Source organism: Ascaphus truei, chromosome 6 (genome assembly GCF_040206685.1).
Source record: "Ascaphus truei isolate aAscTru1 chromosome 6, aAscTru1.hap1, whole genome shotgun sequence".
Lineage (NCBI taxonomy): Eukaryota > Metazoa > Chordata > Amphibia > Anura > Ascaphidae > Ascaphus > Ascaphus truei.
The window spans coordinates 64,969,329-64,997,165 of NC_134488.1; the positions used below are offsets into that span (position 1 = coordinate 64,969,329).

The following is a 27,837-nucleotide window of genomic DNA, read 5'->3' on the forward strand; positions in this document are numbered from 1 at the left end:
GGTGGAGGGTCTGCAATAAGAAGCAGGTTTCTGTAAGTCAGATATGTGTCTTCTTATTGTCAACCTGTGTAATTGTGAAGCCCACAGGCCTATACCCTGTGTAATTGTGAAGCCCACAGGCCTATACTCTGTGTAATTGTGAAGCCCACAGGCCTATACCCTGTGTAATTGTGAAGCCCACAGGCCTATACCCTGTGTAATTGTAAAGCCCACAGGCCTATACCTGTGTAATTGTGAAGCCCACAGGCCTATGGCAGAGGGAGATGTTCATGTGTAGAGCAGTAATGCTGTATTCCCCCTCTAACGCTATCACTGCTTTGCATGATGCACTGAATGCTTTCCTGTAGCCGGTAACTGTGCTCCATGTGTCCTGTCTGCAGCTGTGTTCTGCGGAGACCCTGGAGTTCCGGCCCATGCTCGCAGGGTTGACAGAGGCTTCAACTACCGCTCTTCCATCTCCTTCTCCTGCCCCCCTCCCCTGGTGCTGGTGGGGTCAGTGCGCAGGTTCTGTCAATCTGATGGCAGCTGGAGTGGGACCCAACCCAGCTGCATTGGTATGTCACACATACACAGAGATATAGTGAATACACAGGCACAGTGAGATACAGAGATACAGTGTATACATACAGGCACGATGAGATACACAGAGATACTGTATATACACACAGGAACAGTGAGATACAGAGATACTGTGTATACACACAGGAACAGTGAGATACAGAGATACTGTGTATACACACAGGAACAGTGAGATACACAGAGATACAGTGTATACACACAGGCACGATGAGATACACAGAGATACTGTATATACACACAGGAACAGTGAGATACAGAGATACTGTGTATACACACAGGCACGATGAGATACAGAGATACAGTGTATACACACAGGCACGATGAGATACACAGAGATACTGTATATACACACAGAGATACTGTATATACACACAGGAACAGTGAGATACAGAGATACTGTGTATACACACAGGAACAGTGAGATACAGAGATACAGTGTATACACACAGGCACAGTGAGATACAGAGATACAGTGTATACACACAGGCACAGTGAGATACAGAGATACAGTGTATACACACAGGCACAGTGAGATACAGAGATACAGTGTATACACACAGGCACAGTGAGATACAGAGATACAGTGTATACACACAGGCACGATGAGATACACAGAGATACAGTGTATAAACACAGGCACGATGAGATACACAGAGATACAGTGTATACACACAGGCACGGTGAGATACACAGAGATACAGTGTATACACACAGGCACGATGAGATACACAGAGATACAGTGTATACACATAGGCACGATGAGATACAGAGATACAGTGTATACACACAGGCACGATGAGATACACAGAGATACTGTATATACACACAGGAACAGTGAGATACAGAGATACTGTGTATACACACAGGCACGATGAGATACAGAGATACAGTGTATACACACAGGCACGATGAGATACACAGAGATACTGTATATACACACAGGAACAGTGAGATACAGAGATACTGTGTATACACACAGGAACAGTGAGATACACAGAGATACAGTGTATACACACAGGCACAGTGAGATACAGAGATACAGTGTATACACACAGGCACGATGAGATACACAGAGATACAGTGTATACACACAGGCATGATGAGATACACAGAGATACAGTGTATACACACAGGAACGATGAGATACACAGAGATACAGTGTATACACACAGGAACAGTGAGATACAGAGATACAGTGTATACACACAGGCACGATGAGATACAGAGATACAGTGTATACACACAGGCATGATGAGATACACAGAGATACAGTGTATACACACAGGAACGATGAGATACACAGAGATACAGTGTATACACACAGGAACAGTGAGATACAGAGATACAGTGTATACACACAGGCACGATGAGATACAGAGATACAGTGTATACACACAGGCACGATGAGATACACAGAGATACTGTATATACACACAGGCACGGTGAGATACAGTGTATACACACAGGCACGATGAGATACACAGAGATACAGTGTATACACACAGGCACGATGAGATACACAGAGATACAGTGTATACACACAGGCACGGTGAGATACACAGAGATACAGTGTATACACACAGGCACGATGAGATACACAGAGATACAGTGTATACACACAGGCACGATGAGATACACAGAGATACAGTGTATACACACAGGCACAGTGAGATACAGAGATACAGTGTATACACACAGGCACGATGAGATACACAGAGATACAGTGTATACACACAGGCACGATGAGATACACAGATACAGTGTTTACACACAGGCACGATGAGATACACAGAGATACAGTGTATACACACAGGCACGATGAGATACACAGAGATACAGTGTATACACACTGGCACGGTGAGATACACAGAGATACAGTGTATACACACAGGCACGGTGAGCTACAGAGATACAGTGTATACTCAAAGGCACGGTGAGATACACAGAGATACAGTGTATACACACAGGCATGATGACACACAGAGATACAGTGTATACACAGGCACGGTGAGATACACACAGATACAGTGTATACACACAGGCACGGTGGGATACGGAGATACAGTGTATACACACAGGCACGTGAGATACAGTGAATACACACAGGCACGATGACACACAGAGATACAGTGTTTACACACAGGCACAGTGGGATACAGAGATACAGTGTATACACACAGGCACGATGAGATACAGAGATACAGTGTATACACACAGGCACGTGACATACAGAGTTACAGTTTATACACACAGGCACGTGAGATGCAGAGATACATTGTATATATACAGGCACGATGAGATACAGAAACACAGTATACACACAGGCACGGTGATATACACAGAGATACAGTGTATACACAGGCAAGGTGGGATACAGAGATACAATGTATACACATAGGCACGGTGAGATACAGAGAGATATAGTTTATACACACAGGCACAGTCCTTAACTCCAATTAATTAGTACAGGAAGTAATAAGGCTGCTTTGTGAATAGACATACATACAATCTCATATGTGTATATGTCTCCATACACAAATATATACAGTATAGATACCTATATACAGATGTAAACACACATTTGGGGACATCTGAGTGGCTGAAATCAGTGCAAACTATGTATCTCCACAACACATTGTAGCCCTTCCAGTGCGTGCGGCTCCAGCAATACATTGCAGAGCAAAGCTTGGCGAGTCCTGCACTGACAAGGTTTCGTTGGGTTATAATAAAATATCAGGTGATAGTCATGCTGGATGGTAACCCAACTCCTGTGTGACCTCATTGTGAGTAAGCTTTAGTTTCCCCCAGTCTGTACCTGGAACAAACACACAGAAATCCCACCTGACACTCCCATCATCCTGCCAATAGCAGCCCCCCTAACTTACCAAATCCTTTGTTTGCTGAGCAGATCCCTCACAGACAACGTGCTCTGACCCGGGGGTCCCAGCCTCTGGAATGCAGAACAGCTCCCAGGGATTCCAGGTACTAAACAAGTCGGGGGGTCATGGGGGTTCGCTCAGTTCTTGTTCTTGGAGCAGGCTAGCAAGGTAAAATGCAAACGTGCAGTTTCAATACACACCTCATTGTGCATGGCAGAATTGTGCTGATCGGTCCTAAAGAAAAGACACAAAAATAAAAATATATCTTATAGAAGTGTTATCCATCATTGTACAAGAGAGGAGACGCCCCTTGTACCGGTGACATGGCAATATGACAGCACGGAAATATTGACTTTAAAATTCCTTTGGCGACTGTAAAGAGCAACGTGCTTCGGAAACAAATTATCCGAAGGAACATGGCAGGGCAGTATTGCTGAGGTCCAGGTTTAGGAAGAGGGTAGATACTCTAGATGGATTGCATACTTTCTATACTATCAGTAAGGTTCATAAAGAAGCAAAACTATGCCTGAGGTTGGCTACATAACACCTCTGTTCAGCATCTGGGCTGCATTGTTGAGTATGCGTAGGGCCTGTTGTGCTTTGTCATTTGCCCAGATTGTTTAATGTTGGCTGCTGTGTTTCTGTAGCGTGTTCCTACTGCCTTAAGTGGAATTCCCCTCTGGAACATAGCTACATTGCAGTGGCTGAGGGACTAACCTTTGCACCTATGTCGTTGCCTGTAGGTTGGAGGCACGGTGCTGTTTAAATGTCAGAAGGGTTACCTGCTGCAAGGCTCCACCACTCGGACCTGCTTTCCAAACCTGACCTGGAGCGGAATGCAGCCGGAGTGTGTTCGTAAGTGCCAGCTCCGGCTCCGGATTTAGCAGGGAAAGATGGATTGGTCAGAGATTGTCAACGGGAAATGGGCGGAATACGTGAGAAACGGTCACATACCGTATGTGAAGAGGATCAACAAGGTGGGGGGTGGGGCATCTTTGGGAAGAATGCTGCAATAAATAGAAGCAGGAGGAGGGAGGCTTAGGGAAAATGAGAAGAAGTACTTAACTAAAAGGTTGGTGCGAGTGTAGACAGACTCTGCATAGGAGGCAGAAGGTAATACACTAAAGGAAATCATAACAGCTTAGGATAGATACTGTACAAGGGGATCCACAATGTAGGGAAAAAAAGGGGTGCGAGTCTCTAAAAATAATGGGCTGACTAGGAGGGCCAATTGGTCCTTATGTTTGTGCGTATCAGAGCTTAATATGTGTCCAGAGTGTGCAGGAAGAGCTGTGTAGGAAGTGTCCTGCAATGGAATAGCAAAGAGCTCATGTTTTTTAATCCCTGGGTCCAGATTAAATGGATTTGTTTCTTTGTTTGGAAGCTCATCACTGCAGACAGCCAGAGACCCCCCCTCACGCCAATGTTGGGGCTCTGGACTTGCCGTCATTGGGCTACACCCTGATCTACACATGCCAGGCCAGCTTCTATCTGACAGGAGGGTCCGAACATCGAACTTGCAGGGTGGATGGGAGCTGGACGGGCAAACCCCCTGTGTGTGTGGGTAAGACTGCAGCTCTGAGCTGTGAATTACAATATATAGAGCTGTCTGCCTCTGTCCTCCGCAGCTTTGACCAGTCTGCCAATTTCCCTTCCAGCTGACGTCAGACCAAGTGGGAGACCCGTATCACCTTTGAAGGAGCCCCCCATCCCGAAAATATCAGGTAAAAGTGTCAGTGCAGCCATCATCTACCAATGTGTCAGTGCTGTGCTCATTCATCGCCACTGGTAATATAATGACAGACTTTGAAATGAGAACCTTCCGTTAAAGATCTGGTGGCCACTTTGTATTTCCACTGCTAAGTTCCTTTTGTGGGGCTTAAAGGTACAATGCTTTTGCAGCCACAGAATCGGATCATGGGCTTTTAAAGCTGCAATGCCCTCTATTACTTCTTATTATTGTAAAGTCCTTCGGCTATGGTACGTAGCAATGCCACCTTTTGCAAACTCCGTATTTGGCCTCCTTAGAGACATAATTTTGAGAAAATAAAATACCCAGCAGAAAGTCCAGTATGGATAACCATGTAAAGACAGTGTCTAGTGACAGTGCTAAAGACAAAGACAGTGTTATCTTCTGTTATTCTGGTAGGTTCATGACAACAGAAGAGGATATCGACTGGTTTAACAGTCTCTGGAGTATATGCAGAGGCATCAGGAGTTGTATATCAATGCAATGCAATGTAAAACATACCAGTCCTGGTAAAAGATACCTTCTATATACAGTTATAGTAAAAAGTCACACTTGCCAGATACTTCATAGTTCAAACGCGATGTGTTTGGTTAACAATGGCATTGTATGTAGTTTACAACCAGTGTGCAGACGATAAGATGCAGCAGTGAAGTATAACAGATGTGCTAGAACAGGAGGTCATGCGCTGAAGCTGTAGGTGGCATTCTTATGGGAAATATGTGGAAGTCTTTCTTCGCATAAAGGGTAGTGGATTTGAGATGTAGGCTCCCAGCAGAGTTGGTAGAGGCTAATACAGCAGTGAAGTAAAAAAATGCTTGGGATAGACATAACACATAAGGATGTCTTATATATGAAAGAAAGCCAAGGATCTAATAGGGTCTGTAATTTTACAACCGATAAGAGAATGGGCAGACTGGGTGGGCCCAGTGGTTTTCATCTGATGTTAAATTCTATGTTTCCATGACAATAGCATGTTGGGAGAACAAGGACGTCAACATTTAGCAGAGCCAGCTGTAATTCCGCTTGCTTCCCTTATAGTTCCCGCAGATGTCTTTGCCAAGAACTCTCTATGGAAAGGATCCTATGAGTACCAGGGTAGGAAGCAGCCAGCCATGCTGACTGTCACCAGCTTCGAGGCCGGCAATGGCAAAGTCAACGCCACGCTGATTGATCACAGCGGAGTGGAGCTGCAGGCGTCAGGTAAGGTGGAAGGACGGCGCTTGGATACGCACATGTCGTGTCATCTACATACCAAGTGCTGGGATGCTTGTCCACACATCAGTCCTATACTACGCTTAGTCGAGTCTAACCATGGATTAATCTTGGTGAAAGCAGCTTGGCATCTTTATGAAGGCTGTGAAACATCTATTTAGCAATGTAAGAAACATTCACAGTGTTGCTGAGGGAGTTCATTTAAGTGCAAACAACTGACACACTGTGGAATGTAGCACAATGAAGGGATCTATTAATTGCTAAGGATCGGGGAAAGGCTCCTGTGTGTATTAGACAGACTACTGTTTGTTTTGAAGAGAATACGTTGTATTATTGCTTATTGATATGTGGATAAAACATTGGATCTAGACCAGACTTTATTTTGAGTGTGAAAAAAAGTTGAGATATGGAGTTTTCAAGAATAATGCTGCATTTTGATAATGGTTTCAAAACTGAAATGCAATTGCACCTTTTATCTGAGGCATTTAATGCAAGCTTCCAATGGAATAAATCAATTAAACAGACCTTTAAATTACAACCAAGAAAAATAAACTTTAATTGTAAGCTGTTCGTAAAGAGCTGAATATTAAATTGGAGGGGCCCAGATAGACAGGGGAGAGAAAGCAAAGGGCTGTCATTGTGTAAGGAAAATATGAGAAGATACAGAGTTAAACGAAGGAGAGAACTTCAGTGCTATACAGTATGTATCCAGAGATAAAGTGTATGTGAAAAGTGCAAACTGTGATTGCCGTAGACCTGAATATTTAACTTTAATAAGTCTGTAATGAGGAACATTCTCATGAAGAATAAAATGGGTGCACTAAGAAGTGACATACTGTACAAGTGGGATTTTAGGTGGGGCTCCCAGGCCAGTGTAAAGTATTGCAGGCATCCATTTTTACAGAAGTCACCCATTGGGTGGATTATGGAAGTAGTAAATATACAAGGTAAAAGATAGATTAGAAGAAAGTGATGACTACAACAATTGGGGAAGAAGTAGCTGATGGGAGTAAGGGAGTAGCTCATGTTCTCGGAGGAATCCGTTGAGCCAAACTGCTCTCAAACTGTAGGGGACTGGAGGGATATGTTCTCAATGGCTTGGAGTTTTGTATAGTAAGAAAAATGTGCAGATTAAAAGTCCTCACCAGAGCAGAGGAGGCACCATATAGACTGGTGAAGAAGGTATTTCTCCTGATGTGTTTACAGTGCAATGGAGCTCTGTCTTGTTGTTGTTAGTATGGTCTAAGAAGTATTCAAATGTGTGTAGATGGATAGTATTTTTCAAAGAAGGTGAAGTAATTTTGATATTTAAAGCAATCTGCTTTATTGGATGCTCTCTCCTATGTGTTCTCAGATTTATGTTATCAAGAACCAAGGCTGTATGTTCTCCAATCCTGTGGTCTTCAAGCCTGTGTAGTAAACTCTACCAACACACAGAGTTTTTGTAGTGATGTAGAAAAGTACTATGTGCTCACTGCATGTGTAATCTCACCCAACAACATTTCTAGTGTCTAAAGGACACCACCTCTCATGCATGTTACAAAGTAAACTCATTAACCACACATAAAGAAGGGCCATGGGCCAACCTAATAAGAGCTGCTCCTCTGCAGCACTATTACATTTCAGAATGAAATCAAGGCACATTAAACAGTATAACTAAAACCCAAATCCCTCACTATGAAACACCATCGCAAGAAAAACATTATCCCATATTTAATAAGCCATAATAAACCTTCCTGAGCCAGAAGACAATTTACAGCCTTTTCAATTGAACAGCCATAAGCTGTCTTCCAGCACCGGGAGGTGACTTGTGGAATAGTACTACTTAATTAATATGGCCCTTTACTGTACCTCACTCAGGGGTCTCCGCTTCCCATACACCCCCCCGACATGTACACTGGGTGATTAATGCTACTGCAACTATATTGACTGCCTACAAGGCTCCAGCCACTGAACTGGCTCACTCTTACCATACGTGTTGTGCAGTGTGCTGTTTACTGACGGCACAAAGTTTGGCTGCTAAACAGCAGGTGTGGAGAATCAGTGCCCATTAACTTACCACTTTTATATAACCAGAGAGCCGGAGGAGGGTGCTCAGCACCCCTGTGGTGAAATCTACAACACATGTGAGCTTGGTCGCCAATAACTGCACTAAAACATTGTTCATTACAAAGCAATGTATCTATAGTTTCCTGCTTTGTTGTAAAAGTTGAACTACAACATTGCATCGCTTACCTTGCCTCTGACAGGCTGTCTGCGAGAAGAGACATAATAACCTTGTGGGGACCAGTACATTTTGCAGATCATCCCTTTCCACTGTGCTAGGTCTGGAGAGGAGAGGCAGCGTCGTGTTCTGGCTGACTGCTGGCAATGCTCAGAGTCTCACAACCCTCTCCCTCTGTCCTTCACAGGCATCTACAAGAAGGAGGATTTCCACCTGCTCCTCCAAGCGCATCAGGTGCGAGGGCCAGCCGACATCTTTATGGACAAGTTCAAGATGGACAGTTGGGCTCTGGATGGCCATGTAAGTCGCAGGTCTTGTTATTTAACACGGGCACCGTGAAAGTTGTAATAACTTATCAATAAAACAGACCTCATCCACCCCTTCATGACTGGTGAATGTCTGCTGTCGTGGTGTTGGGTGTTGTTCTCTCCTGTGTGCTGGGATTTTTTAAAGATGGCAAACCTCATCCTCCACATCTAGCATTGGAAGTTGCCATGGTGATGTCAGTAGTTGTGCTGTGAGACAGATAATCACATAATAATAATAATATAATAATAATATTCATTACAAAGCACATGGTTATCACATCAGGAAATGCGAGTGCTTTTATTCTATAAACTGCCCACTGCAGCATTAATACCTGTGCCAGAGCCAGCCTGAACTTAACCCCTACTGTGCCACAGGGCTGTGCAACTATTTTCTAACTACTGTATTGCAGACCGTCTTGGCAAAGAAGGGGTTAAGGGATCTATTTAACATGGTCTCCCAGTGGGGCAAGCCCAGTGCAAAAACAGTACCTGATTTATCCATTAAGGAATCCCTTCGAAGGGAGTTGGAGGTTTCCCTTTGATAAATCTGTTGCTGTTTTTCTTTTTTCTTTGGCCTATTTTTGCAACTGGCAGACTTGGTGTGTGTGTGTGTGTATATACATATATATAACGGCATTTTGCATGTATGTGAATGTAGTGTTTCATCAGTATTTGTAAATTGTGTGTGTATGTGTATATGTGTATATGTGTGTGTATATATATATATATATATATATGTGTATGTGATGTGTATGTGTAGGTGTATGTGTATGTGTATGTGTATATATATATATATATATATATATATATACACACACACAAACACACACTATTTACAAATACTGATGAAACACTACATTCACATACATGCAAAATGCCGTTCCTGAATCATATCTGGTTATACCTCACTATACCTCCAAAAATACTCCACAATCCTTATAGAAGATGTGCTTCTTTTGGAGGTTACTCTTCTAAAAGAGAACACATGCATTCATACAATAGCCACATCTAAATTAGTAGCTAGGAAAGCCAGGCACTGCTCAATAAATCCCTTTTATCACATTGTAAATCCTCTGGCTCAATGTATTTTTTTTACATGACATAATAAAAATGCCGCTGAGATGTTCAATAAACACATTTGGATAAAGTAAGTTGTATTGCATTGCTGCTTCTACCTTTCACTTCTACAATGAGGGACATGATTTCACACCCCTCTCTCCCTTTCGGGGGGTCTGTATATTGAGGAGGACGGCGGAGAATGCAGCTCCTTGTTCTAGACCCACTTGAGGATGACTTTGGTTAATAGAACTTGGCTTCTTCTGTTCTACTGTCAGCTCCTGCCTCAAGCATGACTGCTAATGATGGTTTTTTTTGCTGATCCCACCCTACAGGTGTCCTCGGAGTCCGCAGGGGAAACGTACGTGTACCAAGGCTTCGTACGTGGGAAAGGATTTGGCCAGTTTGGCCTCCAGAGGCTTGGTAAACCTTCCTTATTGTCTGAACTGGGAGCAAGGCGCAGTCACCAAGTTATAGTGTATATGAACTTGGCCAGATAGCATTAGGGTGAAAGCTCAGCCTACAGGTGTAACCAGACTTAATGTTTACCCTGCCAGGGGAATCCACACAATTCTGGCTGAGGTATCCCCTGGCAGCCGTAAATCTTATTGGCACAGAAGGGGCTCCCGGGAGGCAGCAACGGCTCTATTGTTACAAAGCTGCTGTGTTTTTGCTTTTCATGCTGAGGCTATGGGGACAGTAAATCAGGTTCCATTTGTACATAGGGAATCATGCATGAAGACCTTTCTATTGTTGACATTTCACTGCCAGTGGGCCTCACAACTCTTTCATAAGCGATCCCGTCCTTTCTTATAGTTTTAACAGATGTAAGCTGCTGAAACGCGTAACCGCTACTATCCAGACACTCTCTAACTGTGACTTCCTATTGCAGAGCTGCCCCAAAACACACCGCTTTATTACTTCTTGCTCTCCAACCAATGGTCAGCCCATCTACTACAATGTCTATAAGAGACCTGCACTGTCCTCCAGGACTAATACCTGCTATACATATCTTCACTCTGTCTCTTTCTCTCACAGATCCGGGACTGCTGGGGCATGACCCTGACACTATAGGGCACTTCACATCAAACAGCAGCTCAGTGGCAGCTGCCATCCTAGTGCCTTTCATTGCCCTTATCATTGCTGGCTTTGTGCTATATCTCTACAAACACAGGTGAGCCCCCGCCCCTCCCCCCCCCCCCCCCTGGGCATCTGCAGTGAGTAAGGTGTGGGGGGAGGGAAGAGAATCCTTTTTTAGATACAGTACCGTATGTCACTGATTAGATGGGGGTGACATTGTGGACAAGGTGACAACCTGCAGTGGAAGGCAATCATAGGGCAGAACACCACAATACCCCCTGTCCATCTGAAGTAGACATCTACTGCATAACAAAGTGCTAACAGCTCCCCCAGCATTTATACATGCAACATGTATTGAGATACTGGTCTTTGACGTGGGAACGACCAGTTTAAGCAAGAGGGCAAGCTACTTCACCCACCAGTTATGTATTGAACTGTCACTTTGTTTTATTTTGTGTCTTGCAAAGTCTCTTACATTTTCACACAACAGAAAATGGAGTAATGCATCAAAACAATCGTCCTTCACACTTTCTTTATTCTTTGCATTGGCACATCTCTCCCATAGTCTATGGCAGGGGTGCTCCACTCCAGTCCTCAACATCCCACCTTCGACTGATTGAGCCACCTGTGCTGAAGCTGGGATATCCTGAAACCTGACCTGTTGTGGGGGAGGGAGGCTTGAAGGCTGGATTTGAGCAACCCTGGTCTGCGGTACTAGCACCTACCCACTGCAGATAACTTCTAGAGACTTTCAGCATAAAGTGAGCGATCAGGAAAGAAAGGAAGACAGAGGGGCCTATTCTAGTAGCTTCGATGACTTTGCTGCTACCGGGAACGATGTGGCATTTCCCCACCGAACGGTTTGTCATTTGTGTTATCACAGTATTCAGAATGAATCTGAAACCATCTCAAACCGTGAAGCAGGAAAATGCCAATACTGTTCGGCGCAGCAGCAACGTGATCTCAGATTTTTTCTAAGTTCTCCCCCTGCGAGCTTCTTGCAGTCTGAGCTACACTGAGAGAGCAGGCGATCGCAGTGTTTTTATTTAAATTTGAATACTAGTGTGCGGGAGTAGGGGGTCTTCTGGAGCTGAACCACATTAATTTCAGGTCCGGGGACCCCCTGCTTCCTGAGTTACAGGCCGCGGTATGGGGTGCCGGTTTCTCCTATGCATTTAAATGTCCCGGTCACGTGACGCGGGAGATTTAAACATTGTAGAGGGATACTGGCCCCCCATAACGGGGCCTGTAATTCGGGAAGCAGGGGGTCCCCAGACCTGAAATCAATACGGTTCAGCTCTGGAGACCCTCTGCTACAGCACACTACTATTCAAATTTAAATGAAAACAGCTTCATTACGCTAAGGCAATGAAAGGGTTACACCAGAGTACCCTTTTTATTGGGGGAAGATGGGGTAGTTGCCCCAGGGTGGGTGGTTAGGCCTGCTGGGAAGGTTGTGGGGGAGTTAACCCCTTCACTACCATAGTGGTGGGAACCGCTATAGTAACGAAGGTGTTAATCACTCCCGCTAACCACCCACCCCTGGGGCAAATACCCCCTTCACCCAATCCCTCTACCCCCAACAAACATTAAAAAACACAACAACCATACTACCCACCTTTTCTACCCCCAACAACCTCCCCACCCCCAACAGATACAGTACAGTAATGGGCAAAATTACTATTATGCAGATATGGATAATAGCTCATTTACCCATTCCAAATAAAACATTATCCAGCCAGCATAATGTAAATAGAACTTCTACTTACCCCTGCCAGGATGAAGGCCGTCCTAGTCTTCCTCCCCGTCCTTGTCCTCCGTTGGCAGGAACATAACAATAAAAAATACACGCTAATGGCCCCTAACCCCTTAATCACCTTAGCAATTGATAACCTCTATAGTAATCAAGGGGTTTACCTCCCCATCTCTGCTACCCACCTGGGCGGCCTAACCACCCTCCCTCGGACAACTACCCCCAACTTCTACCGATTGATTGGCACAGTGGTACATCATGCCCATATAATAGGGGAATGATTAGCCACTTTGGCCGTTAATAGGCAACCTAAAAAAAAAATCACCAAAAATAAACCAGAATTCAAGAAAACAAACAAAAATAAACAAGAATTGAACAAAGCAAACCACAAATATAAGCCAGAATTAAAAAAAAATCAATGACACAAAGTAAACAAAAATAAAAAAAAATGAACAAAAATACATATCAATGAAATAAAAACAAGCATTTGCCAAAAAATGCATTGCTTGTCACAGTATTTATCTATAGCCCTAAAGGGGCATATCAAAGATACCTATTTTTTTTTACATACAATCAATGTTTTTCTTACTTTTGTAAGTCTTCACCCTCCAATTCCCGTTGGATCTGGAAGCTTGATCCGCGACGCAATGATCCTCAGCTTCAGGTATGTTCTCCTTTTATTCTTTCTTCAATCTTCTGTACTTGTAATCCATTAAATCCATGGGGGGATGTTGTCCCGTCGTCTTCTTAAGCTCAAGTGAGACGGGACAGGCCTTATTTAAGGTCAGTGATGTCACATTTGTGTGTCAGATGGTACAGCTCCAATCCAATTGGATGCTGTACCATGTAAATGTTTTTTTTTATGGATGTGACGTCATGTTCAAAGGAGGTACGTCACATTCTTAAAATAAAATGTCTGCCATCACATGGTACAACAACCAATTGGATTGTCCCCAAACCGATTAGTTGAAGTACCATGTGACATTTTCCATTTTTTTAAAAAGATGTGACATCATCTTTAAGGGATGATCTCACATCCTTTTAAAATAATGGCTGCCATCACATGGTACTGGAACCAATCTGATTGTGAGTGTACCACATGGTATATCTCACAATCCGATTGGTTCCAGTACCAAAACAAACACACACAAGCGCACCACAGATTAAGAATCCTTATTGTGGTTCCAGTACCATGTGATGGCAGCCATTTTTTACAAGATTTTTTACATCCCTTAAAGATAATATCACATCCTTTAAAAAAAAATGGAAGATGTCACATGGTACTTCAACCAATCAGATTGGGGACAATCCGATTGGTTGTAGTACCATGTGATGGCAGATATTTTGATTTAAGGATGTGACATACCTCCCTTGAAGATGTCACATCCTTAAAAAAAACAAAAAACACTGTCACATGGTACAGCATCCAATCGAATTGGAGCTGTACCATCTGACACTCAAATGTGACGTCACAAGCTTTATATAAGGCCTGTCCCATCTCATTTGAGCTTAAGAAGACAACGGGACAACATCCCCCTATGGATTTAATGGATTGCAAGTACAGAAGATTGAAGAAAGAATAAAAGAACTTACTTGAAGCTGAGGATCATTGCGTCGCGAATTGAGAGCTTTCAGGTGCATCGGGAATCGGAGGGTGAAGACATCTAAAGGTAAGAAAAACATTGTTTGTATGTAATTTTTGTTTTTCAGGTACAGTATTTTGATTGTGTGTTTTAATTTTAATCTTTTTGCTTGCCCATTGACTGCCAATGTATGTATCTATGCCCCTTTAGGGCTATAGATAAATACAGTGACAAACAATGCATTTTTTGGCTAATGATTGTTTTTATTTCATTGATATGTATTTTTGTTCATTGTTTTTTTATTCTGGTTTATTTTGTGATTGCTTTTTTTAATTCTGGCTTATTTTTGTGTTTTGCTTTGTTTAATTCTTAGGTTTTTTTGGTGTTTACTTTGTTTAATTCTTGGTTTATTTTTGTTAATTGTTTTTTTTTATTCTGGTTTATTTTTGAGGATTTTATTTTTAGGTTGCCTTTTTACTGCCATGGTGGCTAATCATACCCATAATAACATGATGTACCACTGTGCCAATCAGTGGGTAGAGAGTGGGGGTTGTTGCCCTGGGGGAGGGTGGTTAGGCCGCCCAGGTGTGTAGCTGGGGAGGGGTGTTAACCCCTCAATTACTATAGCGGTTACTAACCGCTAAGGTGATTATGGGGTTAGGGGCATTAGTTTGAATTTTTATTGTACTGTTGCTACCCACGGAGGACATGGACGGTGATGGGGACGGCCTTCATCCTGGCAGGAGTATGTAGAAGTTTTATTTACTTTATGCTGGCTGGATAATGTTTTATTTTGAATGGGGAAATAAGCTATTATCCAGATGGATAATAGTAATGTTGCCCATTACTGTACTGTAATGTAATGGTTGTTGGGGGTAGACGGGATGCCCATTCCTTGTCATTGGAGTTATCTTTGCTCCCATTGAGGGCATAGGTAACCACACTGGCAATGAATGGGTGTATTGGCTAGTATTCTGTTTTAATGTTTATTGTGGATTGCGGGGGTGGGTGAAGGTGGTATTTTGCCCATGGTGGGTGTTTCTGCCTATTGGGTGGGTAGCGGAAGGGGTTGATCCCTTCATTACCTTAGCGGTAGTAACCGTCAAGGTAATGAAGGGGTTACCTCCTTTCGCAACACCCCACAAGGCCTAAACACTCACCATGGGCCAAATACCACCTTCACCCACCCCCGCTACCCATAATAAACTGGGCTCTGGTAGTTAACACCTTCATTGCCTTAGTGGTTAGTCGCTAAGGTAATGAAGCGGCCTGTAAATGTATTTTAATTGCATTGGATAGAAGCCGGGGTAGCCGGAGCTGGTATTAATGTGTATCAGCTCCGGATACTCCCAGCTTCAATCCGTTGCAGGAAAAATGCATGTCCTGCTCTCAGATCCCATCTCGCCACACTCACGTTTCCAGAGCCTCGATGAGATTGTCAAGGCTACTAGAGTAGTGTTATTTTCTCGAAATGGCGCTATTTTGACTTTTTGAAGCTCCCGATCAGTGAGTTTGGCCTGGAACAAGAACTCGCTGGAAAATGCAGTCCCCATACAATTTGGCCAACTCATCGAGGCTTTCTAAATAGCAAATCTGCAAATTTTGCGAGAACTGCTCAAAATCCTCGATGTGTTGGTTAACGAAGCTACTAGAATAGGCCCCAGAGAGTTCTGTGTACATCTGACCCCAATAATTCATATCTTTCCCCTCCCCTCCCCCCCCCCCATAGGAGGAGACCCAAGGTCCCCTTTAACGGTTTTGCGGGCCACGAGAACACAAACGGCCGTGCCACATTTGAGAACCCTATGTACGACCGGAACGTGCAGCCCACGGAAATAGTGGCTGACGAGACGGAATTCACGGTCAGCACGGTGTGCACAGCTGTATAGCACCCGCCCCTCGAGAGGTGAGACAGGAGGGGACCAGGTGCTTGGGGAAAGAGGGATGAGCTGCCTGCACTTAGATGTCACACAAACCTTGTCAGCACCAAATATTAACTTGTGCTTGGGAATAGTGCTGCCCTCTGCCAGAGAAAAGATGAATACTTCACTGCTCTGGCACTGAAGGGTTTAGTTATAATACCTCACCTCTCCAGCAAGGGGTTAACTGACTCCTCCCTTTCTCCCTTTCTTACAGTGACCTGAGATTCTTGGAGTCTCCTGTCTTGACCCCTCCCCTGTCCTGCACACAATCAGTGGGCAGCTGAGTACATCAGTGCCCTTGTAGCCACCCCATGCCAAGCGCTGCCATTAATCCACGCCACTAAAGCGTGCCAGGGCGGTGGGTTCAGGACTCCGTGGCTGTGCTGTTTCCAGTGGCAGGAGAAGACCCCCTGGTTTCACAGACTTTCCCCTGGGACATGCTGTTGACACTAATCTCTATCAGTCGGCAGAAGAAAGCAAGGCTGGCACCAAACAGGCACCTACAAACTGCATCAGTCTGCCGGTGTCTGACACAGCAGTGATACCTGGGCATCTCCACCCAAGACAAATGGCAGGGCTGCCACCTCAGCGGAGGTATACAAGGACAGCGTGCAAGTGCTTTTATACTGAACTCATACACATGCAACATGAGTTGGAAATGGATATAAACACACATATATAGATATATAGAGATATATATATATAGAGATATAAATATACATATTTTTGTTCTGCAAAGAACCAGTTCCAAAAAGTGCTTTTGCCACATGCTTCTCCATGTGAATCCTGCAGCACATTACAGACTGTGTCGCTGTGTGATGGGGAGATCAGAGCCTGCCTCTCAGCCTTACACTCATAACTTCCGTTGGTGCGTGAGTCTTTAACCAGCCAACTGTTTAAGGGGAGGTTGCTGTCGAAATATTCCAGCCACCCACAGATCCAGCCCATGAGTACTAAACCTTCTCTTTCTACTCACTGCAGAGTGTACTAGCACTATATGCTCCCAGCTATGATCAATTACGTTTGACCTCTATAAAACACTGCATCTCATTCAGGGGGAGATCCTTGTAACGGTTTTAACACAATGTCACCAAAGGCCGCGCTACACGTTGGAGAACTGTATGTAGGAGTGCACTGTGAGAGATTGTGATGTCCCGGCCACTGTAGGGGTTATATCACAACATTCCTATCATATTTCATTCCCAAGCTCAGAGGGAACAGGTCTGTCTTCTGTGTGTGTGTTTCATACATGAGTGCCAGGATGTGTTCTGGATTCCTGCAAAAGACAGTGTAGGTTAGAACGCACAAGCGGCAGGAACTGAACACAAGGAGGGAAAACAGAGTTGGGAAGGACATACACAGTACCTATATTGCTGAGTAACAAAAAAGAAACAGACTTTGTATCATTTATGTACACGACCCTAGACTCTCTGAAGGTATAAGTGTTCCTGGTCAGCTATCTGTACGATTTCCCCTGCTTGCAGAAAAGGGGGAGGCACAGTCAGCTGGACGACCAGTGAGAGGACATGCACTGCTACAATGTATGTGTGGGAGGGAGAGTTACCCTCTTTAATGCCGGAGCACCTAATATATTGCTGCCCCTTCGGGCAATTAATGGAGTTGATTATTATACAGAGCTACTTTAAGGTTGTCTGTGTCCTGCACCTACCCACCGCTCTCTGCCTCCGCACTTCCCTGCTCTCATTACACAAACTGAGTAAATGGGAAAGTGTCTCTAGTTGGCTGTTCTGGTTACGATCGTATTGATCATACTGAGAGCACTGACTATAAATGCTTGTGTCTGTGATACTATCTTACCCTTCATAGTGTGTGCGCTGGACCCCTTACTGTTCCATATGTTACTTTGTAACTGGTCACATAAGTCTGTTCTCCAGAGGCACTGGGTACAAGTTCCTGTGCTCAGTTGCTCCTTTATCTGATGGTGCTTTTTGGGCGACCACTTGTGTTCTTGAATCCCTGTGCTTGACTTAGGTTTCACTTAGATAGAGAGCTGCTGTCACCGTCCTCAGCTATCAGTCATTACTCCACAAGCAGACACACACTGCCAGAGGCACCTGCAAAGCGAATGGTCTCTCGTACACAGTGCTGGTGACCTCAGGCTGTGATGGGGTTAAATGAGACATTGATATCAGGGACTTTGTTCATATGTAATAATAGGGTACCTCGCTGCTAGGGTTCCAAGAGGTCATCACCACTCAATGAACTCTAAATCTGAGATGCCCTACTATCACATATGACTGGATTTCACAAGCTATACTATGCTACTGGTGGTACAAAAGATCTCATGCCCCCCACCCCAACAGGTCAATCTTCAACTGAACCTCTGAGTCACCTGTGCTAAAGCTGGGATATCCTGAAATCCTGACCTGTTGGGGGTTTGAGGACTTCAGTTTAGCACCCCTGAGATAGATGATAAAACAAACTGAATAGTTATCCAATAAATGTACCCACAGTATATAGTTAAACTGTAACAACTAATTACGATTGCATCAGAAGAGTGTGTATACATCTGATATCAGTATAGCTGTAGCTACCTTGACCAACCTTTCACAATACGCTGGTGCGGGAAGTTTAGCTAATTTGTTACTGAATATAGGTTGGCAATTGCTGAAATATGATATTCATACCACTGATCCTATTATCGCTTTTAAAATGTTTTTCCCCCCTCTAGGTTCAAAGCTACAAATCATTGGGGGTATGCCCACATTATTTCTCACCCTCCTATAATTTCCTCCCAATTATATGTTGGGATTTTACAGCCATTGGTGTTATACCCCAAAGGGGGAGGGAGTGTCTGATGGTTCCCACAATCCTGCAGTGCCATACTGCCTCTCTGCCCCTCACTGCAGCACCGGTAACAGCACCTTTCGCTGGATCCAAGTGGAAAAGAATCAGCCGTGCATGCAGATAGAGCACAGGATGGCACTGCTGAGGGTACCAGCTCCCCAGAGATGCCTTATTGCTTCCAGGTGGCTTGTCATGGCACAAGCACAGGCCATATGCAACGTAACCCCTTCATTGCTGCAGCTACCTGCGATGCAGTGCTAAACCTGCATTGTATATTACCTTGCTCCAGCAACAGAGGATATTGATCTGCATATAGAGACTGTGTATTGTGGCCTTTCCAGTGATGGAGGTGTTCTGAGAGGATTGCTAGCTAGCTTCCGTTGTACAGCACAGCTCTATAGATAGTGCCCTGCAGAGCCAGAGGGGCGATTTGACACATCCCTGGGTGTGTTGCTGCTTATTTCCTTTTTCCTAGATAGGTCTCGCTCTCATCTCGGCCGCTCCTGACTTCTTCCCAATGTTCCAGTCTGAAACACAAACATGGCTTGCTAAGGACCACAGTGCCCTGTCGCTGGTTACACCATAACCCCGCAATTATGTCAACTGAAAGAACAAATATAATACAGACTATTTTGTATAGAGATATATTTTTATGAAGAGAGTTTGTACAGTAAAAAAAATGAAGAAAAAAAAAACCCTTCAATAAAACAAAGTCCACATTGTAAATGTCCTTTTTTGACTATTGTATTCTATGGTAGTGAGCAGCTTTTTTGTAAATGTAATAAAAATGTACAAAGGCCTTGTTTACATAAGATGATTGTACATATGTAATCTATACACACCGGCTTGTCTGCAATATAAACCGTTTAATTTATGTGTCTCTGTATATGAGGCTTTACGTTGGATTTGCCTTTTACTTTCCATGATTTTAAAAAGCTATTTTAAATTTTTGGAATTCAAATTAAATATACATTTTTGCATTGCTTCTGGTACCATGGGGTCTTTTTCTAACCTGATGGGCTGTGTGTTCCTATCGGGCATGTTCCTCCTCTTTATGTAAATATGCCATTGGATGTTCCGGTTAAACTTGTCACTAAAGCATTTTGCCTGAAATACAAGGAACGTAGTTGGATACATTCCATGTGACACAGCCACAGATATCAGATACAGTGAAAGCGTCATGCAGTGTGGTGTAGTGATATGGATGCAGTGTTATACAGAGATACAATACAGTTAATCACAAAGCCACGTATTTCAGGCACAATCTGCACTCACCAGATCCGTCTTCGCATTTCCTTTCTCTGGAACAATCATCAAGTGATGCAAGGAGGAGAAAAACAGTGGCCTGCTGTTCCATGTAACATCGAAGACATTCAAAGCATCCCCTCTGCACTCACAAATAACTTGCCAACACAAGCGTGGTATCAAAACCTTTTAGTGGCATTAATACTGTAGCAGAATTACAGCGACACAACACAACCCCTTCGTCAGGTGCAAGGCAATACATTGATATAGTGTAATACAGTGATATACAGTGTAATATAGTGAGTGTAATACATTGATGCAGGGTGATAGTGTACTAAAGTGAGTGTAATACATTGATGCAGGGTGATAGTGTACTAAAGTGAGTGTAATACAGTGATAGTGTGATGCAATGTATTATATAGTGATAATGTGATACAGTAATATAATGTAATACTGCAATACAGTTTGTATTAGTTAGTGTATGCATGTATGTATATATATATAGCGCCATTAATGTGCATAGCGCATTATATAAATAAAGACATACATACATACATAGCGCTTCACAGCAGTAATACACATGACCAGTGGTGTAGCTAGACATGCATGGGCCCCCGGGCAAAAACAATTTCAGGGCCCCATTAATATTAATTCTGACTGCAATTTTTTCTCCCTCCCTGATCCTCTCTCTCATCATCCACCCCCCTCCTCATCACCTCTCCCCATCATCATCTCTCCCCATCATCATATCTCCCCATCATCATCTCTCCCCCTCCTCAACATCTTCTCTCCTCCCCCTCCTCATCTTCTCTCACCCTCCACATCTTTCCTCTCCCTTCCCCCAGCATGTCTCTCTCCTCTCCCCCCAGCATGCATTTCTCTCTCCTCCCCACACAGAATCTCACTCTCTGTCCCCAACATCAGGTTTCTCTCTCTCCTTCCCCCCCCCCCCCCCCCAGCATGTCTCTCCACCCCCCAGCATTACTTTCTCTCCCCCCCAACACGTCTCTCTTCTTACACTGCTCAACTCATTCTCTCTGTTCTCCCTTCACGTATTTATCTTTCTTCCCCTCGTGTCTTTTTTTCCTCCCTATTCATTTTTTCTCACACATGCCATTCTCTTTATTTAATCCCCCATATATTTTCCCGTCATCCTCTCTCTAACAACCTGAGGTTTCTTTTCCCAGCATCTTTTTTATCTTTTCCTTCCCTTTTCCCCCTCATGTCTCTCTCTCTACTCTCCCCCTCATGTGCGTCTCTATCTTTTTCTCCCCCTCATGTCTCTCCTTTCAACCACTCATGTCTGTATCTCTTTTCTCTGAACAATAGGTAGCAATGCTGCACACCAAAGTAAATAAAGATACTTGCAATAGCCGGTGCTTCTTCAGTAAGAATAGATGATCCAGGGCTCTACGGATTTTCCAAAAGATTTATTTGCGTCAGAACAGCACGACGTTTCAACCTTCTACAGGTCTTTTTCAAGTGACACAAATAAATCTTTTGGAAAATCCGTAGTGCCCTGGATCATCTTTTCTTACTCATGTATCTCTTTCCTCCCCATGATATCTGTCTGTTTTCTACCCTTCGTGTCTCTGTCTTTTCTCTCCCCCATGTCTCTCTCTTTTCTCCCCCTTATGTCTCTTTCTCTCTTTTCTTCCCTGGTCTCTTTTCTCCCCCGGTCTCTTTTCTCCCCCTCGTCTCTCTTTTCCCCTTCATGTCTGTCTCTTTTCTCCCTCTCATGTCTCTTTTCTCCCACTCATGTCTCTCTCTCCCTCTCTCTTTTTTCCCCCCATGTCTCTCTCTCCTCCCTTTCTTGTCTCTCTCTCCTCTCTTTCTTGTCTCTCTCTTCTCCCATTCATGTCTGTCTCTCTTTTCCCCTCTTGTCTCTAGCCTTCTCTTTTCTCCCCCTCATGTCTCTCTCTCTTCTCCCCTAATGTTTCTCTTTTCCCTTCATGTCTCTCTCTCTCCCTCTCTTTTCTCCCCCTCGTGTCTCTCTCTCTCTTCTCCCCTAATGTTTCTCTTTTCCCTTCATGTCTCTCTCTCGCTCTCTTTGCTCCCCCTCATGTCTCTCTCTGTCTCTTTGCTGCCCCTCCTGTCTCACATGCACCCTGGCCCCGCCCACCTGCAGAGGAAGGGATTTCCCTCTGTGGGGCCTTAGATGCAGTAGGAATAGGGTTGCCAGGTGTCCGGTATTTGGTTACTTTGTCCAGTAAAAAATTAGAGATAATATCGGACATGTATGTGTGCGGGGAGGGGGAACATGTATGTGTGTGAGAGATGAGAGGGGATGAAGGGAGGGGATGAGAGAGGATGAAGGGAGGGAGAGGATGAAGGGAGGGGGGATGAGAGAGGATGAAGGGAGGGGGGATGAGAGTAGGAAGGGAAGGGGGTGAGAGAGGATGAAGGGAGGGGATGAGAGGATGAAGGGAGGGGGAGGATGAGAGAGGATGAAGGGAGGGGTGGTGAGAGGATGAAGGGAGGGGGTGAGAGGATGAAGGGAGGGGGGTGAGAGGATGAAGGGAGGGGGGGTGAGAGGATGAAGGGAGGGGGGTGAGAGGATGAAGGGAGGGGGGTGAGAGGCTGAAGGGAGGGGGGATGGAGAGGATGAAGGGAGAAGGAATGAGAGGATGAAGGGAGGGGGAGGATGAGAGAGGATGAAGGGAGGGGGAGGATGAGAGAGGATGAAGGGAGGGGGAGGATGAGAGAGGATGAAGGGAGGGGGAGGATGAGAGAGGTTGAAGGGAGGGGGAGGATGAGAGAGGATGAAGGGAGGGGGGGGTGAGAGGATGAAGGGAGGGGGGGTGAGAGGATGAAGGGAGGGGGGGTGAGAGGATGAAGGGAGGGGGGGGTGAGAGGATGAAGGGAGGGGTGAGAGGATGAAGGGAGGGGGGTGAGAGGCTGAAGGGAAGGAGGTGAGAGGCTGAAGGGAGGGGGGATGAGAGAGGATGAAGGGAGGGGGATGAAAGGAAAGGGGATGAGAGGATGAAGGGAAGGGGGATGAGAGAGGATGAAGGGAGGGGTTGAGAGAGGCTGAAGGAAAGGAGGTGAGAGGATGAAGGGAGGGGGGGATGAGCGAGGATGAAGGGAGGGGGTGAGAGGCTGAAGGGATGGAGGTGAGAGGATAAAGGGAGAGGGAATGAGAGAGGATGAAGGGAGAGGGGGTGACAGAGGATGAAGGGAGGGGGGATGAGAGAGGATGAAGGGAGGGGAGAGGATGAAGGGAGGGGGTGAGAGGATGAAAGGAGGGGGAGGGGTGAGAGGATGAAAGGAGGGGGAGGATGAGAGAGAATGAAGGGATGGGTGAGAGAGGCTGAAGGGAAGGGGGTGAGAGGATGAAGGGAGGAGGGATGAAGGGAGAGAGGATGAAGGGAGGGGGATGAGAGGATGAAGGGAGGGGGGATGAGAGAGGATGAAGGGAGGGGGAGAGAGGATGAAGAAATGGGGGATGAGAGGAGGATCAAGGGACGGGGTGAGAGGATGAGGGGACGGGAGTGGGAGGGTGAGAGGATAATGGGAGACAGAGAGGATGAGGAGGGGTGCAGTTTTGCTCGCCATGGGCCTGTATGACTGCAGGTCAGTTACTTATAAATAATCTGACCATTACGTCATTTATTTTAAATTTCACTCCAAGCATGCACCAATTTGCACTATTTCATATTCTATTTCCTAAAAAAATCCTCGGAAGGGCACTCCCTCCCAAGACCCCTCCCTAGATTTTTTACAAAACAGAATATAAATTGGTGCAAATTGGTGAATATTTGGAGTGAAATTTAGAAAAAATTACGTAACAGTCAGGTCATTTATAAATAACCTTCTTCCCCACCAACGATTCTCGCGAGTGTCGCACCTTTCACCATTGTGTCCAGTATTTTTGGACAAGCCACCTGGCAACCCTAAGTAGGAAGGAAGCTTAATGTTCTGCCAGTGGGAGAGTGGCCCCCTAAGAGCGCAGGCCCCAAGGCTTTGCCCAGGCTATAGCTAGGCCACTACATGTGACAATCATATAAATAACAAATAATACAAATAACACATAGTGGGAAGAAGCACATCAGACATAAAAGGGACATTTAGGAAAATGAGTCCCTGCCCAGAAGAGCTTACAATCTAATTGGTAGGAAGAACGTGCAGAGACAGTAGGAAGGTGTTCTGGTAAGTGTGTCTGCAAGGGGCCAATGTTTATGTATGAGGTGTAAAATATCAGCCACTGAGCTACTCATATGCTTGGTTAAAGAGGTGTGTTTTAAGATGGGTCTTAAAGGTGGATAGAGAGGGTGTTACTCGGATATTGAGGGGATGGGCATTCTAGAGGTGTGGGGCAGTCAGTGAGAAGGGTTTAAGGCAGGAGAGGGCTTTAGACACAAAAGGGGTAGTATGGTGCATGTATATGGTGCATGCTCCTGTGTGCTGCATGTATTTGGTGCATTCAAATCTAAAGAGAAAAGAGAAACAAGCGCAGACCTCTCATGGTGTAGTATGTTAAAGTAACATTTATATGTAAAGGTAAAAGATGATTGTGACCATGTGTCACGAAACGTGTGGGATTTTGGACATTGCTGGTGATGTTTGAGACCCTTTTACTGGACTGCCACTGTCTCCTTCACCTCGCGTCTCCATTATTTCTTTACTGACATTGATTCTGAAGCGCTGACGTCATCTGAGAGACTCACAGTTCACATTTTCCCACACAATATTAGTGCGCTCTATGCTTTGTGTTTTCCATGTATATGGTGCATGAGTCTGTGTGGTGCATGTACAGTATATGGTGAGTGTGTCTGTGTGTGGTGCATGTATATGGTGCGTGTGTCTGTGTGTACGGTGTGTGTGGGCCACCTGGTTCTTGGGCCAGTGTGTTGGGCTTGCCCTTCGGGCTAAAACTGGTCAGCCAGCCTGACTGTGAGTGATATCATTACACCCACCTCCATCAACGATACAGTATGACAGTGTAATACAGGGATACAGTGTAATACAGTATGACAGTGTAATAAAGGGATATACAGTAGTATGACAGTATAATACAGGGATAAGGTATAACAGTGTAATAAAGGGATACAGTATGACAGTATAATGCAGTGATACAGTATGACAGTGTAATACGGGGATACAGTATGACAGTATAAAGTAATACAAGGATACAGTATGAGTGTAATACAGTGATATAGTGTGACATTATAATACAGGGATACAGTGATACAGTATGAGTGTAATACAGTATGACAGTATAATACAGTGATACAGTATGACAGTGTAATACAAGGATACAGTATGAGTGTTATAGTGTGACAGTGATATAGTGTGACAGTATAATACAGGGATATAGTGATACAGTATGAGTGTTATAGTGTGACAGTGATATAGTGTGACAGTATAATACAGGGATATAGTGATACAGTATGAGTGTAATACAGTGTGACAGTATAATACAGTGATCGTGTGATACAGTGTAATAGTGATACTGTATAACACAGTGATAGTGGGATACTGTGTATTACAGTGATACAGCATGATCTAGTGATACAATATAATAACACAGACAGACCCTGACACCGCTTAGTAAAGAGAGAGGATGCCAGACAATCACTTATATGAGCAGTCCCATAATGACAGCTGCTGACCTGTTGGAACGCTTCAGTAATTAGTTGCAGAGATCCATCAATATAAGAATTGTAATGCTCAATACTGCTGTATGTTACAGCAGTAATCCTGTGCAGGGCAGCGTTTTTAATCTGCGCCCCTGCTTTAGAAAGTTAATTATCAGAGCGGTAAAGTTTTGATTTATCACATGTGGCAGAGAGTGGACAGAGTGTTCCTGCGATTCATTCATTATTGAAGAAGCAGAAAAACTAATTAAGGAAAGTAATGGGGGCCAGAAAATAAGTGGATATAGCGGGGGTGGACAAGCCAGGGTGCGAGGAGAGTGTATTACATTGAGTCTGTGCTGTGTATGTCTCTATGCACAAAACACACACTAGCTACAGTGTACTGGATTATACCCTATACCGGGGGTGCGCAAACTTTTTCCTCTGTGCCCCCCTGCCTGCTCTCCCCCCCCCCCCCCCTCCCAACCTTGTGTAGCGCAGTTTCCCCCAACCTATGGGAGGTATGGCGGTTACTGAGTGTGTGTGGTGCATTACCTGTGGCTCACTGGAGGCCTGAACCTCCGCTGCTGGGAGCCTGGGGTGTGCCTGATCCGTCTGGTGACAGTGCCTCCACCTGCGCGGGATCCTACTATGTTGGATAACCCCGTCAGGACCCAATGCAATAATACGCAAACTGATAAAGATAACAGTTTACTGCATGCATATGAAACGGGAACAATATAATATCCACACCAAATAGGCCAGGCACGGCCATAACCCCACAGTGTCCTCCAACACAATGTCACACGTGTGAATGTATGTATAAATCTGTCTTAACAGTGGTACTGCGCAGTAGCCAGCTTCACAAAGCGTCTAAATGGTTACTAGGGACAACCGCACACTATAAAGGGGTTGATCTAGACGCGGTCACGCCCACCCTGGAAGGACGTCTGTTTAAAACGACCAAACGTACGTTGGGTTAGCCAGTTGTTATTGTGCTAGCAAAGTTAAGGAACTCTATGAAGTTTTAAACTGTTTATAAAGTCTTAAAAGCGCGCTGATATAAGTCAACCTGTGACTATATAACGGACCCCTGAGGTCATAATATGCTGTCAAGGAAACTATAAGAGTAAAAGAATCTTCATTTGGAATGTCAGTGTTAACATCTTCTCTGCCCGTTATGCATAATTCCACATAATATCAGTTACGGTATCAATATCACTACGATACAAGGGCTAATTACCCTACGGTCCAAAACACAGAGCACAGTGTGTTAGATTGACCCGCTGGGATCACAGTGAAGACACGAGGGATCACAGTGAAGACACGAGGGATCACAGTGAAGACACGAGGGATCACAGTGAAGACACGAGTGATCACGCAACAACAGCTGACCAAGTGAATTGGGCTGCAACTGAACACAGCTCAGTACAAACTGCTCGCCTGCCAAAAAACATTAGATGACCTAGTAGGGGGTCCCCGAGAGTATAACACGGCATAGTCTAAGGCTGCGTCCACACTAGCGCTGAGTGAGCTCATGCTTGAGAGCGGTGACGCCACAAAATCTCCAAGCATCAGCGCTTGGCTGTCCTGCAATAATTAGAGAGCAGGAGCGGGGTGTATGGCTATTAAGGGAGGGGGCGTGTCATTGGATCGAGGCTGTGTGTGTGTCTGTCTCTGTATCTCTGTGTGTTTCTGTCCATGTGTGTGTGTCACTGTGTGTGTGTGTCCATTCTCTCCTTCCCCGCCTTCCCTCCTCTCTCCCCCCTCTCTCTCCCCCCTTCCCTCCTCTCTCCCCCCTTCTCTCCCCCCCTCTCTCCCCCTTCCCTCCTCTCTCTTCCCCCTTCCCTCCTTTCTCTTCC

General features: G+C 44.8%; 1 protein-coding gene across 1 annotated transcript in view; it reads left to right on the top strand.

The window, feature by feature from the left end:
* Nucleotides 1–20,106, top strand: part of CSMD2 (CUB and Sushi multiple domains 2) — a 701,191-nt gene extending 681,085 nt beyond the window's left edge. The window contains 11 exon segments of the mRNA XM_075604612.1: nucleotides 381–554; nucleotides 3,488–3,561; nucleotides 4,202–4,313; nucleotides 4,843–5,022; nucleotides 5,117–5,182; nucleotides 6,247–6,408; nucleotides 8,832–8,944; nucleotides 10,344–10,431; nucleotides 11,047–11,182; nucleotides 16,154–16,330; nucleotides 16,561–20,106. Of these exon segments, the coding sequence (XP_075460727.1) occupies nucleotides 381–554; nucleotides 3,488–3,561; nucleotides 4,202–4,313; nucleotides 4,843–5,022; nucleotides 5,117–5,182; nucleotides 6,247–6,408; nucleotides 8,832–8,944; nucleotides 10,344–10,431; nucleotides 11,047–11,182; nucleotides 16,154–16,313 (1,265 nt within the window). The 3' untranslated portion in view covers nucleotides 16,314–16,330; nucleotides 16,561–20,106.
* The last annotated feature ends 7,731 nt before the right edge of the window (nucleotides 20,107–27,837 follow it).